Source organism: Agelaius phoeniceus, chromosome 1 (genome assembly GCF_051311805.1).
Source record: "Agelaius phoeniceus isolate bAgePho1 chromosome 1, bAgePho1.hap1, whole genome shotgun sequence".
NCBI classification, from domain to species: domain Eukaryota; kingdom Metazoa; phylum Chordata; class Aves; order Passeriformes; family Icteridae; genus Agelaius; species Agelaius phoeniceus.
This window is the reverse complement of record NC_135265.1, coordinates 282169-309821: the sequence shown is the minus strand read 5'-3', so window position 1 is coordinate 309821 and position 27653 is coordinate 282169. Positions and strand designations below refer to the sequence as shown.

At 68.4% G+C, this 27653-nt stretch overlaps 2 protein-coding genes across 6 annotated transcripts; one reads left to right on the top strand and one right to left on the bottom strand.

Annotated features, from left to right (window-relative positions):
* Positions 1–230: 230 nt before the first annotated feature.
* On the top strand, positions 231–16908 carry SLC4A2 (solute carrier family 4 member 2). Of its 5 annotated transcripts, XM_054628353.2 has the most exons (24): positions 232–463; positions 1106–1160; positions 5609–5752; positions 8435–8603; positions 8728–8963; positions 9100–9224; positions 9384–9607; positions 10506–10642; positions 10716–10896; positions 10986–11121; positions 11259–11442; positions 11520–11634; positions 11708–11892; positions 12443–12656; positions 12756–12977; positions 13090–13238; positions 13614–13808; positions 13888–14130; positions 14276–14365; positions 14628–14794; positions 14876–15129; positions 15389–15558; positions 15818–15991; positions 16122–16908. In XM_054628353.2, exons 3-24 carry the CDS (start codon positions 5693–5695, stop codon positions 16200–16202), a joined length of 3711 nt encoding a protein of 1236 aa, XP_054484328.2. In that variant the 5' UTR covers positions 232–463; positions 1106–1160; positions 5609–5692; the 3' UTR covers positions 16203–16908. The 5 variants fall into 5 exon arrangements, with proteins under 5 accessions (XP_077032880.1, XP_054484328.2, XP_077032932.1 ...); XM_077176765.1 differs by having other exon boundaries at positions 231–463; positions 12443–12977; XM_077176817.1 differs by lacking the exon at positions 232–463 and adding an exon at positions 464–503 and having other exon boundaries at positions 12443–12977.
* Positions 16894–27521, bottom strand: FASTK (Fas activated serine/threonine kinase). Its single transcript, XM_054628441.2, has 10 exons — positions 27367–27521; positions 26458–27061; positions 23708–24178; positions 22945–23093; positions 22528–22744; positions 21626–21785; positions 20600–20691; positions 19735–20356; positions 19244–19358; positions 16894–17516 (listed from the first exon to the last, which is right to left on the bottom strand). The coding sequence occupies exons 2-10, from the start codon at positions 27014–27016 to the stop codon at positions 17430–17432; spliced, it is 2472 nt and encodes an 823-aa protein (XP_054484416.2). The 5' UTR covers positions 27017–27061; positions 27367–27521; the 3' UTR covers positions 16894–17429.
* Between the last annotated feature and the right edge of the window lie 132 nt (positions 27522–27653).

Sequence of the window (27653 nt, the reverse complement as noted above, 5' to 3'; positions counted from 1 at the left end):
GGCCCCGCCACACCTCCCGGCAGCCCCCGCGCGGTCCCGCCACACCTCCCGGCAGCCCCCGCGCGGTCCCGCCACACCTCCCGCCCGCCCGCCACACCTCCCGGCAGCCCCCGCGCGGCCCGGCCCCGCCACACCTCCCGGCAGCCCCCGCGCGGCCCCGCCCCGCCACACCTCCGCGATGGCCCCGCCCGCCCGCCCCGCCCCTGCCCCGTGGTTCCGGGTTCGATCCCCGGCTCCGCCCGCCGCGTTCCCCCCGGACCCCCCGGTCCCCTCGCCCGCCCTCCCCGGGACAGCGCCACTGCGCGGGCGCCCTGCGGGGATCCCTTGCGGGGACGGTGTCCGCTCCCGCTGGGTCGGTGCCGGAAGCGGTGCGGACCCGCCCGGTGCCGCCCCGCCCCGGCGCGCTCCCGCCGTTCCGCCCCGCGGGGACGCGCAGACCCGCCCGGCGCGGCTGGACTGTCCGGTAAGCAGCGGCACCGGCAGCGGGATCGTGAACGGAGGCGGTGAGGCTGGCGGGGCGCAGCACGGCTGGTCCGGTCCCGGTCCCGGTTCTGGTCCCGTCCCAGTGCCCCTACCCTCCCGGTGCCGCCCGTCCCAGTCGGTGCTGTCCCCGCTCCCCGCACGCTGCTCTCACCGAGCCACCTGAATTCCGCTCCCTCCTCTCCCGCCCCGCCCGCCCGCCCGCGGCAGCCCCGGTCCCGCTCCCGGTCCCGTCCTGCCCCGCCCTGGCAGCCCTAGGTCCCGGCGCGGCCGCGGCTCTGCTTCCCCCGGTTCCTCCCGGGGCCCCTGCCGCACTGCGGGGGTTCAGGGCGGCTGTGCCGTGTCCCGGGACCCGGCTCTCCCGGTACATGCTCCGGCTGCCTCGGCTCCTTCGGCTGCAGGTGGAGCGACACCAAGCCCGGGCACCCCCGGACCCCTCCCGGGCACCCCGGCACCATCCCCCCGGCCGGGAGCTGTGCTGCCCGGGGCGCTGAACCCCGGTCCCTCCCCGCCGCCCCGGAGCTCCGTGCGGGGCGGTCCCGGGGCACCCGGCCCCGCTCTCGGGTGCCGCTGGATCCCGGCGGGAGCGGGAGCCCCCTGACCCATGTTCGTCCCTCTCTTGCAGCGAGGCCGCTCCATGCGCTTGCCCCGCGGCGCCTGAGCCCGGCAGCCCTCGGCAGGTGAGTGACGCGGGCTGGGACCCGCTCCGTGTCCCTGTCACACGCCCGGAGCACCCTGCACCCACCCTCTCCCCGCCTGCGGAGCGCTCCGGGGGCTCCTCGGGGCCGGGAAGGGCTCTGGGGTCATCCAGCCGCCCCCACCGTCCCGCTCCCCGGAACGGTGGCTCCGAGGTGCCCGGAGAGTCGCCCGGTGCCCGCTGAGAGCCGCCGGGTGCCGGGGCACTGCCCCTTGCGAAACCATCCGGGGTTGAGCAACGCCGGGCACGGCTCCAGCGCGGGGCTCTCCCACGGAGCGTGGGCTCCCACGGCCCCGGAGCGCTCCCCAGGGACGGGGCAGCAGGTTTGGGGTGCGGGCAGGTTTTGGGGGCTGCCTTGCCCGTGGCTGCCTCTCGCCAGCTGCAGAGACCCTTTTTCTCTTGGGTACGCTGTCAGGATTTGGGATCGCTCCGCAGTGGAATTTTGTTGGCAGCTCCCGGTGCTGCGGGAAGGGCTCCGTGCCTGCCCCGTCCCCGCACGGAGAGGGCTCCAGCTGGGAACCTGCTGTCGAGCCCTTCGGGGTCGCTGCACCACTTCAAGCGCTTGCCAAAAAACCGGGATTTGATCGTTCTAACGATCCGCTGGCACCGGCGGCTGCGCCTCCCCGCCGGCAGCCCTTCCGCCGCTCCTCGGGGAGCGCCGTACCTGCCTTGTCACCTGTGCTGGGCGGGCGGCGACGCGGCGGGACATGGGGCCGCGGGAGGGGTCCGAAGGACGGGCTGGGGCACCCTCCCGCCACCTCCTGTGCCCCGGGCAGGGCTGGGGGTGACCCGGGTGCCACCGTGCCTGAGCGCTGTCCCGGGCGGCGGCAGGGAGGGGACCGTGGGAGCCGTGTCCCCGTGCTGTCCCCGTTTCAGCCCCCACAGTCGCAGCCTGTCATTAGACGGGACGGGGCGGCCGCAGGGCCGGGCTGGCTGCCCGAGGGCGCCGCGCTGGGGCATTCCAGGGGCGCCAGGCCAAGGGGGTGGGCACAGCCCTCCCCGGGGTGGGACCCTGCGCTCGCCGAGGGGGTCGTGTCCCCTGTGTCCCCAAACACGCCTGGGGCGGGAGCGGGGTCGCCACGGGAGCCACGGCGGAGGACTTGGCAGCGCTTCACTGTTTGGATCCGGGCTGCTCCAGGGAACAAAGGCTTCGCGCTCCCGCCGCTGCTCCCGCGGGTTGTTTTCCTCCGGAGCCGGTATAAAACTGCGGGCAGCGCTCGGCAGCCCCGGGCACGGCGCCGCTGCCCGCGCTCCTGCTCCGGACCGGCCTCGCCCCTGCCGGGCCGGGGGTCCCGGTCCTGCCCCCGGCCGGGGGAGCTGCCGGAGCCTCGGCTGAGCGGCTCGCGGGTGATGGGGTGAGTGGGGCCGGGCCGGTGCGGGACCGGGGCTGGCACAGCGGGAGCGACACCTCCGCGGTGGGCTCCGACAGCCGAGGGCGGATGGGCGGCGTCCAGCCCTGCCGCAGGTGACAGAGTGGCTGTCCCTATGGCCGGACCACCCCTCCACGATCCCATCCTGCAGGGACCAAGCTGTCAGTGCTGGTGCGGGTCCCCCCAGGACTGTGGGGGCAGCTGTGCCTGTCCCCTCCTGGGGCTGGAGTGGGGACAGTGGCAGGAGGCGCTTGCAGGTCTGGCAATGTGGGGGGCTCCTGGCCGCTCTGAGGTGGCAGAGGGGTGGTGGAGGGTGCCTGGCACATCGGTGACAGTGGCAATGACCGCGGTGGTGGAACCATGTGGGTGCAGAGCTGTGACTCATCTCCAGATCCGGTGGTTTGAGGTCGTGGGCAGGGGGGAGGTGAACATTTTTGGTGTTGGTTTCTGAAGTTTCAGCATGGGAAGCTCTGCTGGGTGGGAGCCAGTGGTGCCTGGCCCAGCTCTGTCCCGTGGTGACAAGGGTCTGCAGGGTCCTGCTGGGTGGCATCTGGGGACACACTGGGTGCCAGTGACACCCAGGGGTTTCCTGGAGCAGCCAGGTGAGATGGGGCAGGGAGCAAGGGGCTGCAGGGAGCTGGGGTCCTCCCCTCTTTGGGGGTGGGCAGAGTGCTGGAGCACCCACTGGGCCTCCTCCATTTTGGGGTGCAGGGAACTGGGGCCTCCTGACTTCCCTGTTCCACGGACACATCTGCCCAGGCGATGGGCACAGCCTGAGCTGTGCTGGCCTCACCCCAGCCATTCCTCCTGCCTGGCACATGCCGTGCTGGAGGGTGCTGCCAGCAGGGAGGCCACAACAGACATGCTGTGCTGTTCCTTGTCACCAAGGGGGCAGCTGGTGTCACCACCAAGGCTGGGAAAAGTGCTACGGGGGTCACCATCAGCCTTGATGCCAGTGTGGGCACAAGCATGGGTGGCACATGTGTGTGCACTGAGCCCATGCCAGGGATCTGCCAGGTGACACGGTGGTGGCAGGAGATGTTCTGGCAGGAGTCCTGGTGCTGTTGCTGGTGGGGGCATGGCGTGGCAGAGTGGGCAGGAGGACACTTGCTGCCCTGGGGGTCCCCTGCTCCCAGTCTTGTCCCTTCTCATGGGGTCTTGGCTCTGTGCTATGGACGCGCTCGTCCTGGTGTGGATGTGTGACCTGGCTTCCCAGGACGTGGGTGCCTCAGTGTGGATGTGGTTGTCCTGGCTGTGATTGTCCAGGATGTCCTGTTGTGGCTGCCCAGGATGTGATTGTCCCAGTACAGATGTGGTTGTCCCGGAGTGGACAGGCTGTCCAGGACATCATTGTGCAGGTGCGGGCAGGTGTATCCCGCTGTGAATGCCAGCACCCTTGTCCCACTTCCCACCGCGCTCAGCCCAGTGCTGGCGGTGCACAGGCTGGGTCCGGGAGCTCTGGGGCAGCCCCGAGGCGGTGTGGGGCCAGGGCCGAGCCCTGTAATCGCCTCAGCAGCTCAGGCAGGCCAGGGCCGGTCCCAGGAATGTGACTCCGGCGGCGCGGGAGTGGCCGTGGCAGGGCGCTGGGCGCCCGTGGCAGCGGCAGGTCATTCCCCGCGCCCGGAGCGCGCTCCTGCCCCGCTTATCGCTTATCGGGGCGGCCCGGCCTCGCACAAGGGGCCATTGTGCCGCGGGGCGCGGCCGGTGGCAGGGCCAGCACCGACACCGGCACGGTGCTGTCGCCGCCATGGCCTCGGGTGCGTGTCCTGACCCTCCTGCCCGGCGGGAGGGCGAGGTGGCGGCGCTGCAGCCGCGTGGTGCCGGTGGGACTGTCCCGGGGTGTCTGCTCTGGACCCGTCCCCCCATCCCAGGGTGCCAGAGCGTCCTGGGAGTGGGGTTGGCCACGGGGCACCAATCAGGGCTTGTTCTGGCCCCTTTCCACAGGGCTGGCCCTGAGCCGTTCCCGGCCACCACTCGTCCGTGACTCAGCAATGGAAAGCAGAAGTGTCCCCCCGTGCCCCCCCCAGCTCTCCGTCATCCTTTCCAGCGGGGTCATGCCCCTGGCTCCCGGGAGCCGCATGTCCCCAGTGTCACCATCCCGCCGGGCTCCTGCTGTGGCACCTGGGGGCCAGGACCCCCTTGTTGGGTGTTTTGGTGAAAGCACGACGTTCCCGAGAACAATCCCAGTGTGTTCCCAAACTAATCCCGAGCTGCCCACGAGATTAAGCCCAAAAAGCTGCTTAGTGCCCACAGCGGCGACACCGTCCTGTGCACCCAGCGAGGCGGTGGCCCAGCCCCAGGTCCCCCCCGTGGGAGGGTCCCATCCCGAGTTTGGGGGGGCTGAGTGCTGGCGGCGGCTTGGCGGGCGCCCCAGGAGAGCGGCGTGGCAGGGCGGATAATCTGCCTGCTGGAATGTGGATGTGCTGGCTCCGGCCCCGGACGGGAGCGGGGATTAGGGAGAAGCCGGAGCAGGGTAGCACCGAATTTTGGGAATAGGTGGGATTCAGGGCTGCAGTGAGGCTCGGAGCCGCAGCCTCGGCATTCACTGAGACAGCTCCTCGAGCCTCACCACGGCCACCGTGCTGGCACCCCAGCGGTGCCGGTGACGGGGACGGTGATGCCACCCATGTGAGACGCAGTCATCCGTCACCACCCTCCTCGGTCCCCCCGTCACGTGGGCCACCTCCCGTGGCAATAAACCCGGCACGCCGGTGCCACAGGGGTCAGCGCGGGGCCGGGAAGCTGCCAAGGGGCGAACGTGGGTGGAAGCTGGGCCGGGCTGGGGAAACGCGGGAGGGCTGTGGGCTTTCGGGAGGGTCGGGAGCTGCGGTGCCCCCCGAGTCTGGCACCCTGCCCGCACCCCGCAGGGTTGGGTGCCTGCCCGGGGTCCCGCTGCCTCGACTCCGCTCCCCTCCCGGCGTTTGTCTTGGCCGCAGCTCTCCCATTCCAGCCGGTGGCCAAGACAAACCAGCCCGGAGCCAGCGCGGCCCGAGGAGGGGCAGCCCCGGCCCCCGCCCGCGGCACGGCTCGGGGCACCCCCTGATCCCCTGTGCGCCCCCAGGTTATGCTGCCCCGAGAGCGTCCCCTGAGCCCCCGCGAGAAGGAAAAGGGCTAAGCCGGCCGTGCCGGGGGCCGTGCCAGCGCCATGACCCATTCCCAGGTGTCTTCCGAGCTTCACCACATCGTCTCCTCAGCCTTCCAGAGCGTAAGTGCCACCGCGGGGCGGGGGGATGAGAGGCTGCAGCCCCTGACAGGGCCTGGAGGGGTGACAGGTGTCATGGCACAGCCCCTGCTGCTGCCGGGGTGCACCTGGGGGATGCCCGACTGCGGGGCTGTGGGTGCTGGCAGTGCTGTGTGGCACCTACCCTAGCCCTGGCTCAGGTGTGGGGCAGGGCTGTGGGGTGCTGGCAGTGCCCAGTGCCACCTGCCCTAGCCCTGGCTCAGGTGTGGGGCAGGGCTGTGGGGTGCTGGCAGTGCTGTGTGGCACCTACCCTAGCCCTGGCTCAGGTGTGGGGCAGGGCTGTGGGGTGCTGGCAGTGCCGTGTGGCACCTGCCCTAGCCCTGGCTCAGGTGTGGGGCCGGGCTGTGGCTGCTGGCAGTGCCCAGTGCCACCTGCCCTAGCCCTGGCTCAGGTGTGGGGCTGGGCTGTGGGGTGCTGGCAGTGCCGTGTGGCACCTGCCCGGTTGCTCAGCCCCCCGGGGCAGGCCAGGCCGGCTGTGCCAGGGTGGCGGGCGCCCTTGGGGCCGCACGGTGCCAGCGCCGCCGGTGGCAGGGCCGTGGCGGTGCCCGCGGTGCCAGCGCTGCCCTGGCGGCGGTTCCCGGCCGGGTTAATGATTGAGCCCCGTGTCACGCCGCGGCCGCCCGGTGCTGCTGGCGAGCCCCGCCGCCCGCACGTGACCGGGGATGGGACCGGCCCCATCCTAATGGAGTTTTTCCGGGGCTCCCGGGTAAGCTGCGGCCTAGGGGGCCTCTGGGGGCTCTCTCAGCGCTGCTAACCCAGGGCACCGTGCCCACCTGTGCCACGGTGACGCCAGGTGCCCGACAAAGGTGGGGTGGGTGCTGCTGGGGTGCAGAATGGAGCCCGGCAGGTTTGGGGCCTTGGGGCCATGGCCAAAGGGACTTGAGGGGTCTGGGGGATCAAAGGGGGCACGGGGATGGTGGGAGGGATGTGGCAGGACTGGTCTGATGCCACCGCTGCCATCACGTGGCAGCCCCTGTGTGCCGGGGTGCGATGGGCTGGCCTGGGCCATCACCTGGGTCACCCCACTGCACAGTGACCCCCTGTGTCACCCTCCAGGTAACCCCCCTGGGAGCCCAGGGGTCACTGTGCAGTGGGGACAGGAATGGGGCACCTGTGCCCAAACCGGATACCTGGGCTGGGGTTCATGTGGGGTGGCCATGGCACAGCCATGGACCCGCAGGTGCTTCTGGGGTGCCCACTCGGGGCGCTGGCAGCTCCTCCCCCGCTGCTCCTGCAGGCAGATCCTGCTGCCTGGGGTGCCCCTGTACCCCCCTGCCCCCCACTCCGGGGTCCCTGGGTGGGGCCGTGGCGGGGGGCTCGGCTGTGCAGCCCCCGCAGGGGCTGAGGGGTGCAAGGCTGTCAGGGCATTTACCGGGGGTCCGTGCAGCCCCGGGGGATGGGAGCTGCCCTCCGGGGCAATCCGAGCTGGGCCCGGGGAGCCGGCGGTTCGGGGGCCGGGGCTCGGCGGAAGGGGCCGGTGGTTCCCGGGGTGTTGGTGCGTCCCGAGGGGCCGGAGTTGGCGGGGGATCGGCGCATCCCGAGTGGGTCCGCTGCATCCTGCGGGGCCCGGTGCATTCCGGGGGGGGGGGGGGGCGGTCGCTCCGGGGCCGCCGCCGGTGCCGCGGTGCCGCCGGTGCCCTCTGCGTTCGCCGTCACCTTGAGACGGGCGCGAGGCGGCTCCGTCAATATTTGGCAAGGCCGGGACGGAGCCGCCGCCCCCCCGGTTTCCTCCCCCGCGCCCCCCCCTCGCTCTCCCCCCACCCCCGGCCCCATCCCCGGCCGGTCCCGGCGCTCCGATAAAGCGCTGCGGGAGCTGCGGAGGGAGCGGCTCCGCCATGACTCAGGTAGGACCGGCCGGGGACGCGCCCCCCGCAGCCCCCGCAGCCCCTCCCGCACTCCCCCAGCCAGGCCCCTGCAACCGCCAGCCCCGCATCCTCCGTATCCCCCCCAGCTCCGCATCCCCCGTGTCCCCGCAGCCCCCGGTCCCGCGTTACCCCCACAACCCCCCCGCACCCTCCGCATCCCTCTGCGCCCCCAGCCCCGCATCCCCTCCCGCCCCCAGCCCCGCCCCCTGCCCCCGCAGCCCCTCCCCCCGAGCCCACCCCTGGCACCCCCGGCTGGGGGGCAGCGGCAGCCCGGGGCGGGGGGCACAGAGCCGGGGGATCTGCGAGTCAGGGGCTGGGACAGCGCTGGGGGGGGGGCACAGCACCGGGGCACCGCGCTGGGGGTGCTGGGGTGGTACAGGGACACAGCACTGCGGGGGCCGGGGCTGTCCAGGGACACAGCACTGGCCATGCTGGTTCCCATTCGGAGGAAAGCGTGGCACGGGGTACCCGGGGCACAGCCCAGGGCCCGGAGCTGGGCTGCTGTGGCACGTGGGGCGGAGGTGACACCGTGGCGTGGAGGTGACACCGACGCAAGCGCTGAGGCCGGGGGTGCTGGGGTGCGTGGGGTGGGAATGATGCAGGGGGTGCCCAGCCCAGGGCAGGGGTGCCCAGCCCCTGGGTGCCTTCGGGGCTCAGACAGCCCCTCGGAGCAGCCATCTCGCGGGGCTGCGTGGCCGGGGTGCGCTGGGGTCGGGGCACGGTGGGTGGCGGTGCCGGTGCTGCCGCCGTGTGCCCGCTCATCCCCGCTGCCGGCCCGCAGCCCGAGCAGGAGGCGCTGGGCGCCGGCTCACCTGCCTTCGGAGAGGAGGAGGAGGAGAAGGACCTGAACAAGGCCCTGGGCGTGGAGCGCTTCGAGGAGATCCTGAACGACGCCCACCCCCGCAACGCCGAGGAGGCCGGGCGCAGCTACGGCGAGGAGGACTTCGAGTGTGAGCGGGGCCAAGGGCGGGCACGGAGCAGGGAACGGGCAGGGAGCGGACAGGGGGCGAGCAGGGCGTGGGGAGCTGGCAGGAAATGGGCAGGGAACACAGCACCAACTCCCGGTCCCCCCAGACCACCGCCAGTCGTCCCACCACATCCACCACCCGCTCTCCACGCACCTGCCCTCTGACGCCCGCCGCAAGAAGGGGATCCCGAAAAAGGGCAAAAAGAAGGCCCGGCGTGCCTCTGTCCCCGGAGAGACCCCCACCATCGAGGAGGCTGAGGAGGATGAGGATGACGCGTGCGACACGGAGACGGAGCGGTCGGCGGAGGAGCTGCGGCAGCCCGGGCCGGCCGAGGCAGTGCAGGTGAGGGCCGGGCTGGGGTGGGGGCAGCGCTCAGCGTGCCTGGGCACAGCTGGGCACCGGAGGAGCCGGGGCCGCTGCTGCCACGGCCAGGGAGACGCGGCTCCCCAGCAGCCGGCTCACCCGCTGCCCCCCCCAGTTCTTCTTGCAGGAGGATGAGGCGAGCGACCGGCAGGCAGAGGAGCCAGCGGCCCCCGCGGCACTGGCCGGCTCCCCCCCTGAGCCCCGAGGGGGCACGGCCCCGAAGGAAGCGCAGGCCAGCAGGTGAGCTGGGGTTGGGCCATGCTGGGGCTCTTGGGGAGAGGGCAGCATCCTCTGGCCGCCCCACGGCAGGGTGGGGGCTGGACAGCCCCTTCCCGTACCCCGTGTCAGGACTGGGGTGCAGGGCGGGGCTCAGCACTGAGCTGGGCTCCTGCCTTGCAGCCCTGATGCCGAGCAGGGGGCTCTGGGGGAGGGGGCAGCCGCCGAGGCTGGGTCCCCGGGCCGCCCTGCGCCCAAGTCGCAGCCGGGGCACCGCAGCTACAACCTGCACGAGCGGCGCTGCATCGGCAGCATGACGGCTGCAGAGCAGGACCGCTACCAGAAAATGCCAACAGACGAGTCAGAGGCACAGACACTGGCCTCGGCTGACCTGGACTACATGAAGAGTGAGTGGGCACTGTGCCCCTGGGGCTGCCCTGGTGGCCACTCTGTGTTGGGCGAGTGGGCTGGGACAGTGGAGCAGGGCTGGGGATGGTAGGGCCGGCATTGCTGGGGATGGCATCGCTGGGGATGGCGGGTTTGGGACAGTGGGGCTGGCATTGCTGGGGCTGGCATTGCTGGGGATGGTGGATTTGGGACAGTGGGGCTGGCATTGCTGGGGATGGTGGGTTTGGAACACCGGGGCTGGCATTGCTGGGGCTGGCATTGCTGGGGATGGTGGGTTTGGAACACCGGGGCTGGCATTGCTGGGGCTGGCAGTGCCAGGTTGCCTTGTGTCTACAGCCAAGCTGACCTCGGTGCAGGCACTGACCCTGCTCCCAGTGCTAGGCACAACCACAGGGGACCTATCCCTGGTGCCAGGGCTGGGCTGAGTCCCTGTGAAATGGCCAAGAGCTCGGTCCAGGGCAGCTGGAGCCAGTGACAGCAGTAGCAGTGATGGTGGCTCCCCTGGGCACTCAGAAGCCCCAGGGATTCACAGCCCAGGACTCTCAGGGTGGTGGGTGATGCTTTTGCTGTGGAGCTCCCAGGGGAGTGCAGCCAGGGCAGGGCCCATGTGCCAGTGGCCACGGGTTGACCTTGGCACATAGCGAGCAGGTGACCCCGGTGCCAGGAGCCACCTTGATTGGTGGCATTGCTGGCAGTGACCCAGTGACCCCCGCAAAGCTGCAGCACTTGCCCCCAGCAGTGGGATGATGGCTCTGCCCTGAGCTGTCCCTGGCAGGACACATCCCACAGCTCCACAGCTGGGCAGGGCCCCACATCTGAGGGCTCAGTGTCCCCCGTGCTGGGCTCTGAGGTGCAGGGCCCCACAGACCGGGCACCCCCCATTGCTGACCCCCCCAGGTCACCGCTTCGAGGACGTGCCGGGCGTGCGCCGGCACCTGGTGCGGAAGAGCGCCAAGGCACAGGTGGTGCACGTCAGCAAGGACCACAAGGAGCCCAGCACGCGGCAGCGCAAGCAGGACCGGCAGCCCCACGAGGTGCGGGGTCCTCTGCCAGGGCACGGGCAGGGACGGGGTCTGGGGTCCTGGCACTGACCCGGCTGTGCTGCAGGTGTTTGTGGAGCTGAACGAGCTGGTGGTGGACAAGAACCAGGAGCTGCAGTGGAAGGAGACGGCGCGCTGGATCAAGTTTGAGGAGGACGTGGAGGAGGAGACAGACCGCTGGGGCAAGCCACACGTGGCCTCCCTCTCCTTCCGCAGCCTTCTGGAGCTCCGCAAGACCCTGGCCCACGGTAGGGAGGCGGGGACCGCCCTGTGGGGCCCACGGTGAGTGAGGTGGAGTCCTGTCCCTGCTGGCCCCAGCACCCCCTCTGTTGTCCAGGGGCCGTGCTCCTGGACCTGGACCAAAAGACGCTGCCAGGGGTGGCTCACCAGGTGGTGGAGCAGATGGTGATCACGGACCAGATCCGGGCTGAGGACCGTGCCAACGTGCTGCGGGCGCTGCTGCTCAAGCACAGGTGGGCACTGGAGGCACGGACACAGCCCCTTGCCCCCGGGCTCTGCTCCCTGAGCTGTGGGGCTGATGCTGTCCCTGGGATCCTGGCAATGGCTGTGCCGCCGGGCCACCACGGACAGCCCTGGCCCTGTCCCGCAGCCACCCGAGCGACGAGAAGGAGTTCTCCTTCCCGCGGAACATCTCGGCGGGCAGCCTGGGCTCCCTGCTCGTGCACCACCACAGCACCAACCACGTGGCTGAGGGCAGCGAGCCGGCCGTCACCGAGCCCCTCATCGCTGGCCACGCCGGCGAGCACGACACGCGCATCGACGTGGAGCGGGAGGTGGGTGCCACGGCCCCCAGCCCTGCCCGTGCCCTGGGGAAGGGCCCTGACCCCTGTGCCCCACTCTGTCCCCACAGAGGGAGGTCCTCACTCCCACACCCCCGGCCGGCATCACTCGCTCCAAGTCAAAGCACGAGCTGAAGCTGCTGGAGAAGATCCCGGACAACGCTGAGGCCACAGTGGTGCTCGTGGGTATGGAGAGGTGGGCAGGCCAGGGGTGTGGGTGCCGCATGCCAGGCACCCTGGTGACCCCTGTGCCCCCCAGGCTGTGTGGAGTTCCTGGACCAGCCCACCATGGCCTTCGTGCGGCTGCAGGAGGCCGTGGAGCTGGACGCGGTGCTGGAGGTGCCCGTGCCTGTGCGGTTCCTCTTCGTGCTGCTGGGCCCCAGCAGCACCCACATGGACTATCACGAGATTGGGCGCTCCATCTCCACCCTCATGTCCGACAAGGTCCCTGCCCCGGGGGTCCTGGCGGGCGGGGGGCTTGGGCTGTGCCCGCCTGAGGGGTTTGGGGCTGTGCCAGGATGGGGGTTCAGGGCTCTGCTGGGGCAGGGGCTTGAGGCTGTGCTGGGCAGGGAGCTCAGGGTTTTTGTGCCAGGGCTGGGGCTTCAGGGTTGTGCTGGGACTATGGTCTTGAGACAACACTTGACTGTGGGTTTGGGGCTGTGATAGGGCCAGCAGCTCAGGACTCAGATGGGATGGGCTGGAGGGCTCAGATTGTGCCAATGCTGCGGTCTCAGAGAAATGCCAGGATGAGAGCTTGGAGTCCTGTCGGGGTTGGGGAGCTTGGGGCAATGCCAGGATGCCAGTTAGCCTTGCTGTGTTGGGGTCTTGTGGCCATCCACAAGGGATGGGGACCAGGGCTGTGCCAGGGTTGGGGGCTCAGGGCCGTGCCAGGACCAGGGCCATCCTGATGCTGTGGGCTCGGGGCTGTGAAATACCAGGCTCTCAGGAGCCACAGGGCTGTGGTGTGGGCACTGACCCTGCCATGGCCCCCCAGCAATTCCACGAGGCTGCCTACCTGGCCGACGACCGTCACGACCTTCTGAATGCCATCAACGAGTTCCTGGACTGCAGCGTGGTGCTGCCGCCCTCCGAGGTGCAGGGCGAGGAGCTGCTGCGCAGCGTCGCCCACTTCCAGCGCGAGATGCTGAAGAAGAGGATGGAGCAGGAGCGGAGGCTGCTGCTGGAGCCCAAGTCCCCTGAGGAGAAAGGTGCCAGGGCCAGGGCTGGGGCCGGGGCAGGGTTTGGGGTGTCCCAGCTGTTGGGGTCTCACTGTCTGTCTGTCTGTCTGTGCATCTGCTCACCCCCAGCTCTGCTGAAGCTGAAGGTGGTGGAGGATGAGGCCGAGGAGGACGACGACCCCCTGAGGCGCACGGGCCGCCCCTTCGGGGGGCTGATCCGGGACGTGCGGCGGAGGTACCCCCACTACCTGAGCGACTTCCGCGACGCGCTGGACCCCCAGTGCATCGCTGCCGTCATCTTCATCTACTTCGCTGCGCTGTCACCCGCCATCACCTTCGGGGGGCTGCTGGGTGAGTGCGGGTGTGGAGCCTGCCAAGGGGGGTGCAGCAGTGCTGGTGCTGCGGGGCAGGGCCGTGCCCGAGGGCCCATCCTGATGGTGAGCCTGAGCCTGTGCTGCCGCAGGGGAGAAGACGCAGGACCTGATCGGGGTGTCGGAGCTGATCATCTCCACATCGCTGCAGGGCGTCCTCTTCTGCCTGCTGGGTGCTCAGCCCCTGCTGGTCATCGGCTTCTCAGGGCCTCTGCTCGTCTTTGAGGAAGCCTTCTTCACGGTGAGCTGCTGGGGTCTGCCTTGGGGGCTGGGGAGACACCCCCACCCCAGCCCTGCTGCCTGGGGCAGACATCCCCACAGCCCTCCTGCCTGGGCTCTGCCCCACCGCCTGGGGCAGACATCCCCACAGCCCTCCTGCCTGGGCTCTGCCCCACTGCCTGGGGCAGACATCCCCACAGCCCTCCTGCCTGGGCTCTGCCCCACCGCCTGGGGCAGACATCCCCACAGCCCTCCTGCCTGGGCTCTGCCCCACCGCCTGGGGCAGACATCCCCACAGCCCTCCTGCCTGGGCTCTGCCCCACTGCCCAGGCTCTGTCCAGCCCTGTTGCCCTCCTGACACCCATCTGTCCATCTGTCTGTCTGCACGGCTGGGCAGTTCTGCACATCCAATGAGCTGGAGTACCTGGTGGGGCGTGTCTGGATCGGCTTTTGGCTCATCCTCATTGTGCTGGTCATGGTGGCCTTTGAGGGCAGCTTCCTGGTGCGTTTTGTCTCCCGCTTCACCCAGGAGATCTTTGCCTTTCTCATTTCCCTCATCTTCATCTATGAGACCTTTTCCAAGCTGGCCAAGGTGAGCTGCGGGGGTGAGCTGGGCGGGCTGGGGCAGGGCCAGGCAGGATGGGGCTGAACAACCCACCCTCCTGATCCAGATCTTCCAAGAGCACCCTCTGCACAGCTGCCTGAGCACCAACAGCTCGGCCGAGGTCTGGGGCAACGGCACCGTGGCCGTGGCCAACACCACAGCCCTGGCCACCAGCCCGGTTGCCCGCGGTGCCACCAAGGTCACGGGGCAGCCCAACACGGCACTGCTCTCACTCGTGCTCATGGCCGGCACCTTCTTCATCGCCTTCTTCCTGCGCAAGTTCAAGAACAGCCGCTTCTTCCCTGGACGGGTACGTGGGGACGGCCGTGGGGCCGTGGGGCTGGGCTTACCCTGGGGGCCGTGGGGCTGGGCTGAGCCTGGGGGGCTGGGCCGAGCCTGGGGGGCTGGGGTGAACCAGGAGGGCTGTGGCCAGGCTGGCACTGGTGTTCCCCCAGATCCGGAGGCTCATCGGGGACTTTGGGGTGCCCATCGCCATCCTGGTGATGGTGCTGGTAGACTACAGCATCCAGGACACCTACACACAGGTGAGCAGCCACCCATCCACTGCCTGGGCAGCACACCTAACCCCGCACCCTCCTAGGGATCCTGGTGCCCCATCCCACTGACCTGGCTGTGGGTCAGCAGCTCCATCTGCTCCCAGCAGGGCTGCACCTGCTTGGTGCCAGCCTCTGACCTCCTCTCTCCCTCTGACTATGGCTTCTGGGGGTCCTGGTGCCTCTATGGTCCCCTCACTCTATGGGGCACAGCCAGCGCCCTCTCAGCCTTTGTGTCCCCCTCCCCCTGCAGAAGCTGAGTGTGCCCAGTGGGTTCTCGGTGACAGCCCCAGACAAGCGGGGTTGGGTGATCAACCCCCTGGGTGTGCAGAGTGCCTTCCCTGTGTGGATGATGGTGGCCAGCGGCCTCCCCGCCATCCTCGTCTTCATCCTCATCTTCATGGAGACCCAGATCACCACGTGAGTGCACTGGGGGTGGGCAGGGGGCATTGGTGGGGCAGGGGGAGCCCGTGCTGTGCCAACTGTCTGCCCTGCTTCCAGGCTGATCATCAGCAAGAAGGAGCGGATGCTGCAGAAGGGCTCCGGGTTCCACCTCGACCTCCTGCTCATCGTGGCCATGGGCGGCTTCTTCGCGCTCTTCGGGCTGCCCTGGCTCGCCGCAGCCACCGTGCGCTCCGTCACCCACGCCAACGCCCTCACCGTCATGAGCAAGGCGGTGGCACCTGGGGACAAGCCCAAGATCCAGGAGGTGAAGGAGCAGCGGGTCACCGGGCTGCTGGTGGCCGTGCTGGTCGGTAGGTCCTGCCCTCAGGTCCTGGGGGGACTGCAGTGCAGTGGGGAGAGGGCTGGGGAGCCATGGGGGGCTGTGGTGGGGAGGGGGCAGCGTGGGGAATGGAGCCGGGGCACCCTGAGCCCCGGCCAAATTGGTGTGGCCATCCTGTCCCCAGTGGGCACAGGGATGCAGGACCCTCCCCAGGGGAGGGGGTTAAGGGGGAGGTGAGGCTGGAGGGCTGTGCTGAGCCCCCTCCCCAGGCTGACGCTGCTCTGGCCCAGGGCTGTCCATCGTCATCGGGGACCTGCTGCGGCAGATCCCACTGGCCGTGCTCTTCGGCATCTTCCTCTACATGGGCGTCACCTCCCTCAATGGCATCCAGTTCTACGAGCGCCTGCAGCTGCTGCTGATGCCCCCCAAGCACCACCCTGATGTCACCTATGTCAAAAAGGTGGGGAGGGGGCCTGGGGAGGATCCTTGGGGCAGGACCCTTGTCTGGGACAGCAGCCAGGCTGGGGTACCCTCGTGTGGGAGCACTGCGGTGTCTGCAGAACAGGCTGTGGCAGAGCCTAGTTTAGGAGGGGGACAGAGTGGGGGGCTGTGTCTGGGGGTGTGGGTGCCCCAGTCTAGGCTGTGCCCGCGGTGGGAGGGGGACACAGGGCCCAGCTGGGGGACACAGAGCCCCAGCCCTGACAGCGCTCTGTGCCCAGGTGCGCACGCTGCGCATGCACCTGTTCACCGGGCTGCAGCTGGCCTGCCTGGCCGTGCTCTGGGCCGTCATGTCCACTGTGGCCTCCCTCGCCTTCCCCTTCATCCTCATCCTCACGGTGCCGCTCCGCATGTGCCTGCTCAGCCGCATCTTCACCGACCGGGAAATGAAGTGTGTAAGTGGCGCCGTCGCTTGTCTCCCGGGAGCGGTGGGTCGGGGGCGGTGGCTCCCGGGGCCGGGGGGTTCTCGGGGGCCAGGGGGCTCCCGGGGGGCGCTGGCCGCCCCTCAGCCGCCGTGTCCCGCAGCTGGACGCAGCCGAGGCCGAGCCCATCCTGGACGAGCGGGAAGGTGTGGACGAGTACAACGAGATGCCGATGCCGGTGTGAGGGCGCCGGCGGCTCACGGCTGGCGGTGGAGCCCGCGCGGGGCCGGGGCAGCGGCTGCGCGGCCGTGCCTGCGGGGACGGGGCCCTGCGGCCCCCAGGCCCTCGGAGGGCACTGCCAAAGAGACGCCGGCCCCAGGCTCAGCCCCTCGGACACCTGCTGCCCGTGCCCCGGGACAGGGCCCCCCGCGACAGGGCCCCCGGGACAGGGCTGTCCGGGACAGGGCCCCCCGCGACAGAACCCCCGGGCAGGGCTGTCCAGGGCAGGGCCCCCCGGGACAGAACCCCCGGGCAGGGCTGTCCAGGGCAGGGCCCCCCGGGACAGAACCCCCGGGACAGGGCTGTCCGGGACAGAACCCCCGGGCAGGGCTGTCCGGGGCAGGGCCCCACGGGTCAGAACCCCCGGGACAGGGCTGTCCGGGGCAGGGCCCCCCGGGACAGGGCTGTCCGGGGCAGGGCCCCTCGGCCCCTCAGCAGCCCCTCAGCTCCCGCCCCACCCTCAGGCGTCGGCTGAAGCCCCCGGGGTTTATGGATCAGGCAATTCAAAGGCAATAAACAGCTTTATTCCGATCATGGGGCCCAGGGCAGAGGTGTTGGGGGACCCCCCTGCCAGGGGAGCCCTGCTCCGAGCATTCCCTGGGGTGCTAGCGGGCTGGGGGCCTCCCCACCGTCTTCAACTAATAAAGAGACCGGAGTTTGCACACTTTTCACCAGTTTTATTGGAAAGTTCCCCTTTCCCTAACACCCCCCTCCTCCAGGCCCAGGCCCTGGGAACAGCCCCACGTGCACACCCGCTCCCGGCCCTGCACAGGATCCTCCACCACAGCCCCCGGGCCCCCTGCGCCCCCGGAGGGGCCGGGCAGCCGTGCTGGGGACCCAGGAATAGCCCCCAGTGCCCCGGCCAGGCCCAGCAGCAGCAACAGAGCAGGCTGAGGTGGCAGAGCCAGGGCAGGGGGGCCATGAGGGACCTTCCCCAGTAACTCCCCCCACCCCCCGGCACCCCCCAAGTCACACCCCGGCCCCCCATAATGGCAATAAATAATCTCACACTCCCCCAGCCCCACAGCAGGAGCACTGCCCACGGCCTGGCCCCACAGCCTGGCTCCCCAAGATGGGGACCATCTCCATATCCCCCTGACCCCCCGGGATGGGGGGCAGCTCCGTATCCCCCTGCACAGGGGAAGGGGCTGGCAGCACCCACCTGGCCCCCCACACCCCCCGGATCCGTCCCTCAGAAGCGCAGCTCCCTCAGCTTCTGCCGCAGGTAGTGCTTGGCCTCCTCGATGCCACTCACCTTCTCCAGCTCCGTGTAGGGCAGCTGTGAGGGGACAGGGACCATGTCAGAGCGGTGACAGCATGGCCCCACCTGTATCCATCCCCAGTACCTCCAGCCCCCAGCCCCCCTCAGCCTTCTGTGATGGTGGGAGGAAGAACCAGGGTGCAGATCCCCCCCTAGAGAAGGAGGGCATGGACAGAAGTGTGGACAATGGCACAGGAAATGCAGACAATGCCCAGCTCCAGGCTCGTCCAGCCTGAGCTCAGCCCTGGACAGGTGCTGCAGGCACAGAGAGGGAGGAACCTCGAGCCTCACGCCACCCTCGAGCCCCTGCCAGCACCCTCCATGAAAGGTGACAGGGGACTGAGGGGCTGCAAACCCTGCAGGTCCAACAGCCCTGAAGGCACCAGCAGCACTCACAGAGCAGCACCAAGGGTCATTGGGACCCATGCTCCAGCCACTGGCAGCACAGGGGAGGAATAAAGATTCCGAGGAGGTGGAGCCCCTCAACCCACGGGTTTTCACCTGGAAAAAGAAGGCTCTGGGGAGACCCTTTAGAGCCCCTTCCAGTGCCTAAAGGGGCTCCAAGAGAGCAGGAGAGGGACTTAGGTCAAGAGCTGGGAGGGACTGGGGAATGGCTTCCCACTGCCAAAGGGCAGGGCTGGATGGGATATTGGGAAGGAATTCCTGGCTGGGAGGGTGGGGAGGCCCTGGCACAGGGTGCCCAGAGAAGCCGTGGCTGTCCCTGGAAGTGTCCAAGGCCAGGCTGGACATTGGGGCTTGGAGCAGCCTGGGATAGTTGAAGGTGTTCCTGCCCATGGCAGGGGCTGGCACTGGATGGGCTTTAAGGTGCCTTCAGCTGGGTCCCTGCTGTGCCTTCTGCAGGAGGGACACAGCCCAGCCCAAACACCAGCTCAAGGGAGAGCTGGCCCTGCTCCCGGCCCAGCTACACTGCTGGGCAGCTCCCAGGTGATTCCTCAGCAGAGTCACAGGACTCTGGAGCTCTGCACAAACACTGCTGAGCTCTAGGATGAGGAGGGAGCTGTGGCTGGCACAGCCTGGCAGCAGCAGGGAGTGAAACTGTTTGGGAATGGCTGTGGGATGGCACAGTGGAGGCACTGCTGCAATCCTGGTCCTCTCTGCAGTGCAAGAGTGAACAGGACAGAGGGCTCCTTTCCAGCGCTGTTCTCCTCAGAAAGATTCATCCTCAGGCTAAAACCACCCACAGAGAAGCACGTGGGAGCTGCACATCCTAAACCAACACCTGGGTTTGCCAAAGGAGCTGCACACCTGAGGGCTCTCCCAGTCCCAGCACTCGGCAGGGAGCACCTGGGGCTGGAACAGGGTGGGCAGGGCTCTGGCACAGAAGGTGAAACAACCTCCCTCCTGCCCCCTTGGCACATGGGATCACAGGTGGACCCACGTGTGTCCCACCCACCTGATCCCACCCTGAGGCCCCACACCCAATGCTGCCCCTGTGGCTGTGTCTGCCAGCCTGGGCTGAACACCCTCCCCTTCCACTTCCCCTTACTCAGGTCGGGTCTTAGCTCACAGGACAGACTGTCCCTTGTCTCTGCTTTCCATCAGGGCTGGTGTCACCCACCAGCTGCATGGAAAAAGTCCTGCATGGGGTGGGGGAGGGGACATGAGGATGAGTCATCCCTGCTTCCTCTCACAGGGACAGGAGTGTTTACACTGGGGATGCCAGCGCTGAGCCCATCACCCACCGTGCCCCCTGGCCCCGAGGAGGTGGGGGCAGCCCCCCTTACCTGCACCAGACAGTATCCCAGCAGCCGCAGGTGCCGGTCCCGCATGGCCCGGGAGCCCACCAGGATGTCGGAGTTCTGGCAGTAGTGCCACTTGTCATTGACCGACAGCACCACCCTGCACAGGGGACAGCAGGGAGGGCAGCGTCACCCCCTGCCACAGTACCAGCCCACCCATGGACCCTGCTCCCCAGCACCGTGGCAGCTGAAGAGCAGCACCCAGCTGAGCCCAGACCCTGCTGGTGGCAGGGACAGCTGTGTGCAGCACCCAGGGACTGGGTCTGTGGGTGCCCGACAGCACTGGGCAGGAAGGGGCCAGGGCTGAGTGCCTCAGCGAGCAGGAGCCAGGGTGGCTGTGCTGCTGGAAGGGAGCAGAGCCAGGGCAGTGCCAGAGTGGCTGTCCTGCTGGAGGGGAGCAGAGCCAGGGCAGTGCCAGGGCGGCTGTCCTGCTGGAGGGGACCAGGGACACAGCCAGGGTGTGGCCCTGCCCATACCTCTGGATCTCCTCGGCTCCCTGCAGCCCTTCTTGGGGGCCCCGCTTGGGGCTGGGCTGGCACGGCGAGGGCGGGGGGCCGGGGTCCTCGCTGGCTGGGGGGCTCCGCTCCTCGGCCTGCTCCTGGGCCTGCTCCCCCTGGAAGCAGCCGTGCTCCTGGCCAGGGCAGCCGGCGGCCTCCTCCTCCTCCTCCAGGATTTTGCCGATGGGGAACTGGAAGAGGGAGGCGGCGGAGGTGCGGGGCGAGCAGTCGGGGGTGCCGGGCGGCGGCGCCGAGAGGCACTCGGAGGGGCTGCTGAGCGTGGAGCTGCCCGGGCTGGCCAGGGAGGGCTCCTTGCTCAGCCCGCAGTAATAGTCCGAGGGGGGCTGGAAGCAGGGCCCCCCCGGGGCCGGGCAGAGCGCCGGCAGGAACCGCCCGGCCCGGCCGCTCTCCCGGGGGCCTGGGGGGCTGCTGGGTGCCTCTGCAGCAAACGGGGCAAAGTCCTGCAAATCTGAGGTGAGGGCAAGGACGCTGGACCGCAGGGACATGGTGACGGGGGACGTGGCTGGGGGCGCCCTGGAAGCTGCTGGAACACGTGAGAGAGGCAGCACCGTGCCTGAGCGGTTGATCCACAGCAGGAAGTCTGCGGGAGAGAGAACAGGGATCAGCTACTGATGGGACACGGCTCGGGAACTCTGTGCCCCAGCTGGGACTCTGAGCCAGCAAACAAACACAGGGGAACCCCCCCTTCTGCAGCGGGAGCTTTGTTCCAAAGGCGGCGTCACAGGGCAGGCAGTGACAAAGCAGCCAGAGCTCATTTCTGCACCACAGGACCTCCCAGCCCCAGCCCCCCGATGCCACTGGCAGCCCACAGCCCGGGGGTTACCTGTGCAGTACCCAGGAGGCAGCACCTCGTCCTGCCGGTAGCATTCCTCCCCCACCAGCTGCCGCAGAGCCTCAGCCACCAGCCCCTTGTAGCTGCAAGGAGGGGACAATCAGGGGGGCACGGCAGGGGCTGGTATGTCCCCCCAGCACTGTTGGTGCTGACTACATCGATGTAGAGATGGGAAGCCCCAGGAGTGGGATGCATGGGCCTGGAGTTTTGGGTCTGCTGTTGGGAGTCAAGAGGCGATGGGCTCCAGTTCCTTTTGCAGAAAAGCTCCTCACAGTATTGGGACACCAAAAGCCCCCAAAAGGGCTGCCCAGCCCTGGCACCACTGCCCAGGGCAGGGGGGAGTCCCCATCTCTGAGCCATATGGATGTCCACTTGGGGACATGGTCAGTGGTGGCCTTAGCAGTGCTGGGGGGCAGGTGGGCTCAGGGGCTAGGTGACCCAGCATTGTTATGACATCTTCATCCAGATGTGCAGTCCCTTCATGCAAGCACCCTTCCTCCTCCTCTGCCCAGGTCCTGCTGGGGAAATGGGGTGTGCAGGATGCATTTCCATCATCTGATTTTTTGCTCTCCTCATTGTCAATCTGAAAGCCTTCACCTGGTATGCCAGTCTCCTGACCTCCTGTACATCCTGCTTCCAGCAGGTGGTATGCCCTGAAATGCCTGGGGTGTGGTGAGGCTGGCGTGGCAGAGAGAGGGCACTGACTGAGAATGCCTTGAGAAGGGAGCCTCTGCATCCAGCCTCTGCCCCCCGCTGCTGGTATCTCTGGCTGGACTTGGAGGCCCTTCCAAACCAGTTCTCCCTGTATGAATACCACCTCTTCTCCACTGGGGTCTCTGAGGCTTTCCCAACACAAACAATTCTGCAATTCTAAATGATTCTGTGATTCTAAAGTGCTATCCCACAGGCTTTGGAGCTGCCATAGGGGCCTCCATCTCAGCACCCTGTGGGATGCTGCCAGAGCAGGTGACAGACCCCCGTCCCCCACTGCAGGGGGTGCTCCCCCTGGCCCCTCACCTGTACTTTCTGTTGGCCTCGTCGGCGGTCAGGGCGTGCTCGAACATGAGCACGCGGTAGCGCGGGTCCAGCCGGGGGCCGCTGTACTCGCGGAACTCCAGCTCCACGGCCGCGTCCAGCAGCGACAGGTACCGGCGCACGATCAGCGCGTAGGGGCTGCCTGCGGGGCAGGGTGTGCATGGAGCCTGTGCCACGGGCACCACGGGCACCCCCTGCCCTGCCCAGCCCTGCCCCAGCAGCGTAGGGGCTGCCTGCAGGGCAGGGTGCGCATGGAGCCCGTGCCACAGGCACCACGGGCACCCCCTGCCCTGCCCAGCCCTGCCCCAGCAGCATAGGGTCTGCCTGCGGGGCAGGGTGCGCATGGAGCCCGTGCCACAGGCACCCCCTGCCCAGCCCTGCCCCAGCAGCGTAGGGGCTGCCTGCGGGGCAGGGTGCGCATGGAGACCACGGGCACCACGGGCACCCCCTGCCCAGCCCTGCCCAGCCCTGCCCCAGCAGCATAGGGGCTGCCTGCGGGGCAGGGTGCACATGGAGACCATGGGCACAACAGGCACCCCCTGCCCAGCCCTGCCCCAGCAGTGTAGGGGCTGCCTGCGGGGCAGGGTGCGCATGGAGACCATGGGCACCAGGGGCACCCCCTGCCCAGCCCTGCCCAGCCCTGCCCCAGCAGCGTAGGGGTTGCCTGCAGGGCAGCACGCATGGAGCCCATGCCACAGGCACCATGGGCACCCCCTGCCCAGCTGTGCTGCAGGGACTGCCCCCACCCAGCTCCTGCCAGACAGGAGCACCTGCACGCAGCCCATCCCCACAGGCACCCCCTGCCCAGCCGTGCCACCAGGGACCATCCCCACCCCAGCTGGGGCTCTGCCAGCAGGGAGCACCCCAGCAACGGCCCCACGTACTCATGACATTGGTGATGAAGCCTGGGGAGAAGACCTGGTGCAGGACAGTCTGCGGGAAGTGGCTGAGCTGGAACATGGACATGAGGATGTTGACGGTGGCCAGTGGGGAGCTGCCAGCCTTCTGCTCCAGGATGGCCTCCAGCTTGGGGAAGAGCTCGCCGTGGTTGGAGGGGCGGTAGTTCATCCGGCTGAAGGGAAACACCAACTTCTGGATCACCTGTGGCAAGAGAGGTGTGTGGGGCTGGGCTGGGACGAGGGACAGGTCGGGGCCACCTGCCCAGTGCCATGCAAGGACGGATGCTCAGAACCTGCCGGGACTGGGGCATGGCCCCTGGTTCCCTGGAATGCCCCTTCACAATGGAGAAGGGCCATAGCTGCTGTGCCCAGGCGTGCCCACGGACGGAGGGAAGCGCTCACCTTGCTGTCGAGCTGCTCGCCACGCTTCAGCAGGAAGTTGGCGATGGTGTCGAGCAGGCGCGGCTCACGCAGCCGGTGCCGTGCCACGTACTTGGCAATGAGGGCCATGGTGTAGGGAGTCAGGTTCTCTGCCTTCCGGGGCAGCCACTCTGCGAGCCAACACAGTGGGGAGGCCGTCACAGGGGCCAGCTCTGTCCCCAGCCCAGGTCCTCTGCAGCCACCACAGCCCGGGCAGGTGGGACGACAGGACCAAACAGGAGGGCCAGTCCCAGAAACCTCAAAAGCCAGGCAGCTCCTAAAACCCTCAGGTATGGGTCAGGTGAGAGGCTAAGACAGACTCCTGTCATACACAGCCAGAAGGCACAGATGGAGCACAGCTGGAATGTGCACAAGTGGGGCCTTCTGCAAAACCCCACCAAAACTCTGCTGTGCCCAGCCTGGAGGCACTGTGGGAAAACAGCCCCTGAAGGAATAGGGGGCTCCTGGTCCCTCCCAGGCCATAGAGGAATGGGGGTTTCCCAGCCTGTCAAAGGGCTGTGCTGTCAGTGACAAGGGTGGCCATGATACAGGGCTCCTTCTGCTCCACTTGTGGGGCTCAGCAGGGTCCCAGCTGAGGCTGCATCACCCAAACATGTCCAGGGCCAGGGAAAGCATCTGCAAGGCTGTCCCCCACCTGGCCAGAGGCTCCCATGTCTTTTGGCTGACCAGAGCCCTGGACCCCCAATGAGGGGACAACGCTGGACCCCTCCTGGGCACCCCTCACCTGCCATGCTGCGAATGAAGCGCTCCTGCCGGTTCTCGTAGAAGAGCTGGGAGCTGAAGATGGCCTCCAGGGCCTTGTTGTTGGCCTCCTGGGCACACAGGGCCAGCATCTCGTCCAGCAGCGCCAGCTCGTGCTCCCTCATGGCGCTCACCTGGCCCAGCGTGTGCCGCACCAGGCGCAGAATCTTGCGGTTGTTGATGAGCTGCTGGTCGGAGGCCGCGTGGCCCTGCAGCGCCTGCGCCCGCAGCCGGTAGTAGGAGAGCAGCAGGAACAGGGTCTGGGGGTGCCGCTCCTTCTCCAGATGCCGCTCCAGGCTGCTGAGGCACGACTCGACCAGCGGGTGCGGGCTGGAGGGGTGCAGCCGCATCACGCTGCTGAACACCATCGACACGTCCTTCTGGTTGAAGCGGCCCAGGCGGCTGCGGGACTCGTCCTCCAGCACCCGCACCAGTGGGGACTCCCCGGGCAGCCCTGCGGGGGGACAGGCACGGGTCAGATCCTGGCACGGGTCAGATCCCGGCACGGCTCGGATCCGGGCACGGGTCAGATCCTGGCACGGGTCAGATCCCGGCACGGCTCGCATCCTGGCACGGCTCAGCCCCACGGCACAACTGCCTCAAAGCTCGGGCAGGAGGCCATTGCCGTGACTGGATGGATGTGCTGGGTCAGTGCCCAAACTGAGAAGGGGAAGGGAGGGGAAGGCAAAGCACCTGCAGAACATCAGAGCATCCACACCACGGGAAACACTGCAGGGAGCTGTGGGGTCGTTCCCATTCCCACCCATCCCACTGCAATGGGAGCGCTGCAGCTCACCCGCAATGGCGAGGCTCATTTCCTAAGTCTCAGACATCTCAAAGACAAGGAACTCATAGAATCTCAAAATCTCAGACTGTTTTGGGTTGGAAGGAACCTTAAATCCCATCCAGTTCCACACCTCTGCCTTGGGCAGGGACACTTCCACTAGACCAGGTTGCTCCAATCTGGCCCGGAGCACTTCCAGGGGCTCTGGGCATTCAAAAAATTCACCTCAAAAAGTTCATAAAAAAGAGTTGTGGTTGGAAAACAACTGTGCCATCCCATGTGACCAAACTAAACCCTGTTTGTTCCAGCAGGGACTAATCCTTTGGCTTTTTTGACCTTCTCCTGTTTCCCAGCTCAGCTTTACTTTGTGCTAAAGACCTGGCTCCCAGGGAAACACTTCCCTGCAGCTCAAGACGTGTTATCCAGGCCTGGGCACAGGCTCAGTGCCTTGGCTGTCAGGAGGGATCTCCTCAGCAGAGGCAAAGAGCACTGCAGGGGCCTGGAGTTCCCCATCACCCCAGGATTTGGACGGGCTCAGGCCGCAGGGCAGCGCAGGGCCAGTCACTGCGGGTTATTGTTAATCAGAACTCAGCTGGGGGAACATGCAGAATTGGTCTGAGCAACCGCTTTGTTCCGTGAAAAGGCCTCCAAAGAGAGCTGGAGTTTGTGTTAATGAGGGACAAGGGGGCAGAACAAGGTGGGGGGCACAGCAGAGCCGTGGGGGGCCCAGCACGGGGAGCCTGGCGAGGGCAGCCCCGGCTCAGTGTCAACAAACACCCGGCGCCGCCGCCCGGGACTGCGGGCAGGGCCGGCCCCCCCAGCCTGGCAGAGGCTCGAGTTACTGCCTCAACCACCGAGCCCTGGCCGGCCAGGCTGCGGGGAACGGGAACAAGAACGGGATGGGGGAGCCAGGGAAGGAGGGCAGGAACCCGCCAGAGCGTGGAATCCTGGAATTGTTTGGCTTGGAAGGCACCTTAAAGATCATCCAATTACAACCTCCTGCCGTGACCAGGGACACCTTCCACTAGACCAGGCTGCTCCAAGCCCTCTCCAACCTGGCCTAGGACACCTCTAGGGATGGGCAGCATCAGCTTCTCCGAGCAACTTGTGCCAGGGCCTCCCCACCCTCCCAGGGAAGAATTCCTTCTCAATATCCCATCTAACCCTGCCCTCTGGCCGTGGGAAACCATTCCCCCTTGTCCTGCCTCTCCAGGCCCTTGTCCAAAGTCCCTCTCCAGCTCTCAGAGCATCTCCGTGGCCTCCTCTGGGCTCACTCCATGGCTGTCTGCTGGTGGGCGTCAGAGCTGGAAGCTGCACTGCAGGTAGGGCCTCACCTGAGTGGGACAGAGGCGAAGATTCTCCCTCCTGCCCTGCTGTCCACTCCTCTTTGGATGTGGACCCCATCCCCTTGCTGCCAGCAGGAGAACTTGCATGGTCACCCTGGTCCACAGATGGAGGAGCCTCTGGGATGCAGCCTTCCCTGGCCACAGCCCCTTGGGATGTGGCCTCCCCAGCTCAGCAGCACCCCAAGGAAGCTGCACAGGTACCCAAATACCTCAAACCCTCTCTCGCACACAGCAACACCCGGTGCCATGGGGCTTATGCCCTCCAAGAGTGCAGCCAAACCCATGGTGTCTCCCATCAGTGCTTGGGTGTTTCCTGGTTTTTTCCAGGGTGTTTCCTGGTTTTCAGAACTCAAGCTGGAGCTAGACATGGCACAGGAGTGGCTGATACACACCCTGCCAAGCAGAGCTGCCCAGCACCAACCTCCTGGTCAGCTGGGGACACCCAGCCCCAGAGGAGCAGAGCATCCCTTCTGAGCTGAGCCCCCTGCCCAGAGCCCCAAGGGTCACAGCCCGTCTGCCCCAGACCCAGCAGTGCCCAGGAGCCCGGGCTGGCGCCGTGGCAGTGCTGTGCTCCCCACCCTGCGTGGCCCCGGGGAGGCTCACCCAGCGCGGCCGCCGCGTACAGGCAGTTGACGATGCTGAAGTTGTCGAACTTGGCGCAGCCGCTGACGATGGCCTGGCAGAGCACGTGGAACTCGGGCTGCTCCAGCACCTGCCCCGCGGGCCCGCGGCCGTCCCCGGCCCCCGCGGGCGGCCCCGGCTGCTGCTGCAGGAGCTGCCCCAGCTTGTGCAGCGCTATGGGGTAGTGACTGGCCGACACCTTGCCCGGGTTCTGCGTGACCCAGCGCAGCACCTCGCCCACGCTGCGCGAGCGCTCGATCAGCCGCTTCATGGTGAAGAAGGTGTCGTAGCTCATCTTCTCGTGGATGAAGTTCCAGCTCTTCCTCTTGCCGTGGGCCCGGCCCCGGCCGCCGTCCGGGTGCACGGCGGGCAGCAGCCCATGGCCGTAGGGGTCCAGGGGCAGCAGCAGCCGCGGCCTGGCCTTGCCGGCGCAGCAGCAGGCGGGAAACATCGCGGCACCGCGGCGCTCACGGGCAGCCGGGCCCCGCGGGCCCGCCCGGGTCAGAGCGCGGAGCCATGGGCACAGCAGCGGGCACAGCATGGCGGGGGCGGCGCTGCGCGGGGGACTCCGCGGCTCCGGAGGACCCTGCGGGACAGAGCGGCGGGGCCGTGACGGGGAGACCTGCGGGACGGCCGGGGGTACGGGCGGCCACGGGCACTCCCCCCACCCACCGGGATCCCCGCCCCCGCGACTCCCCGGCACCGGGCCCGCCGGCCTGTCCGGGCCCGCGTCCCGCCCGGCCCCGAGATGCCGGGACCTCCCGCCCGCCCGGTGTCTCCCGCCTCACGGCACCCGCCCCTCTCCCGAGCATACCCCGACCTCCACCGGCACCGGGGCCGCCCCGGTCCCCCCGGCGGGACTCCCTGCCCCCCCACCCGGTCCAGCCGTACATGGCGCTGGCGGCCGCTCGCTCCCGCCGCCACCGCCGCCGCTCAGCGCCGCCGGGACACGGACCCGGCCCGGGAGCGCAGCCCCGCCGCCATCTTCCTGCGGCCCCGCCCCACGCGCGGCACTTCCGGGGCGGGGCTGGCGCGCGCTACACGCAACTCAGCGCCGTGCCTCCGCCAATGAGCGAGAGCGCCGCTGAGCGCAGGGCGGTGCCTCCGGCGCAGGCGCGCTACGGCCCTGCGGAGCGCGTGGCGGGAGGAGCCGGGCCCCGCCCCTCCCGGAGCCCCGC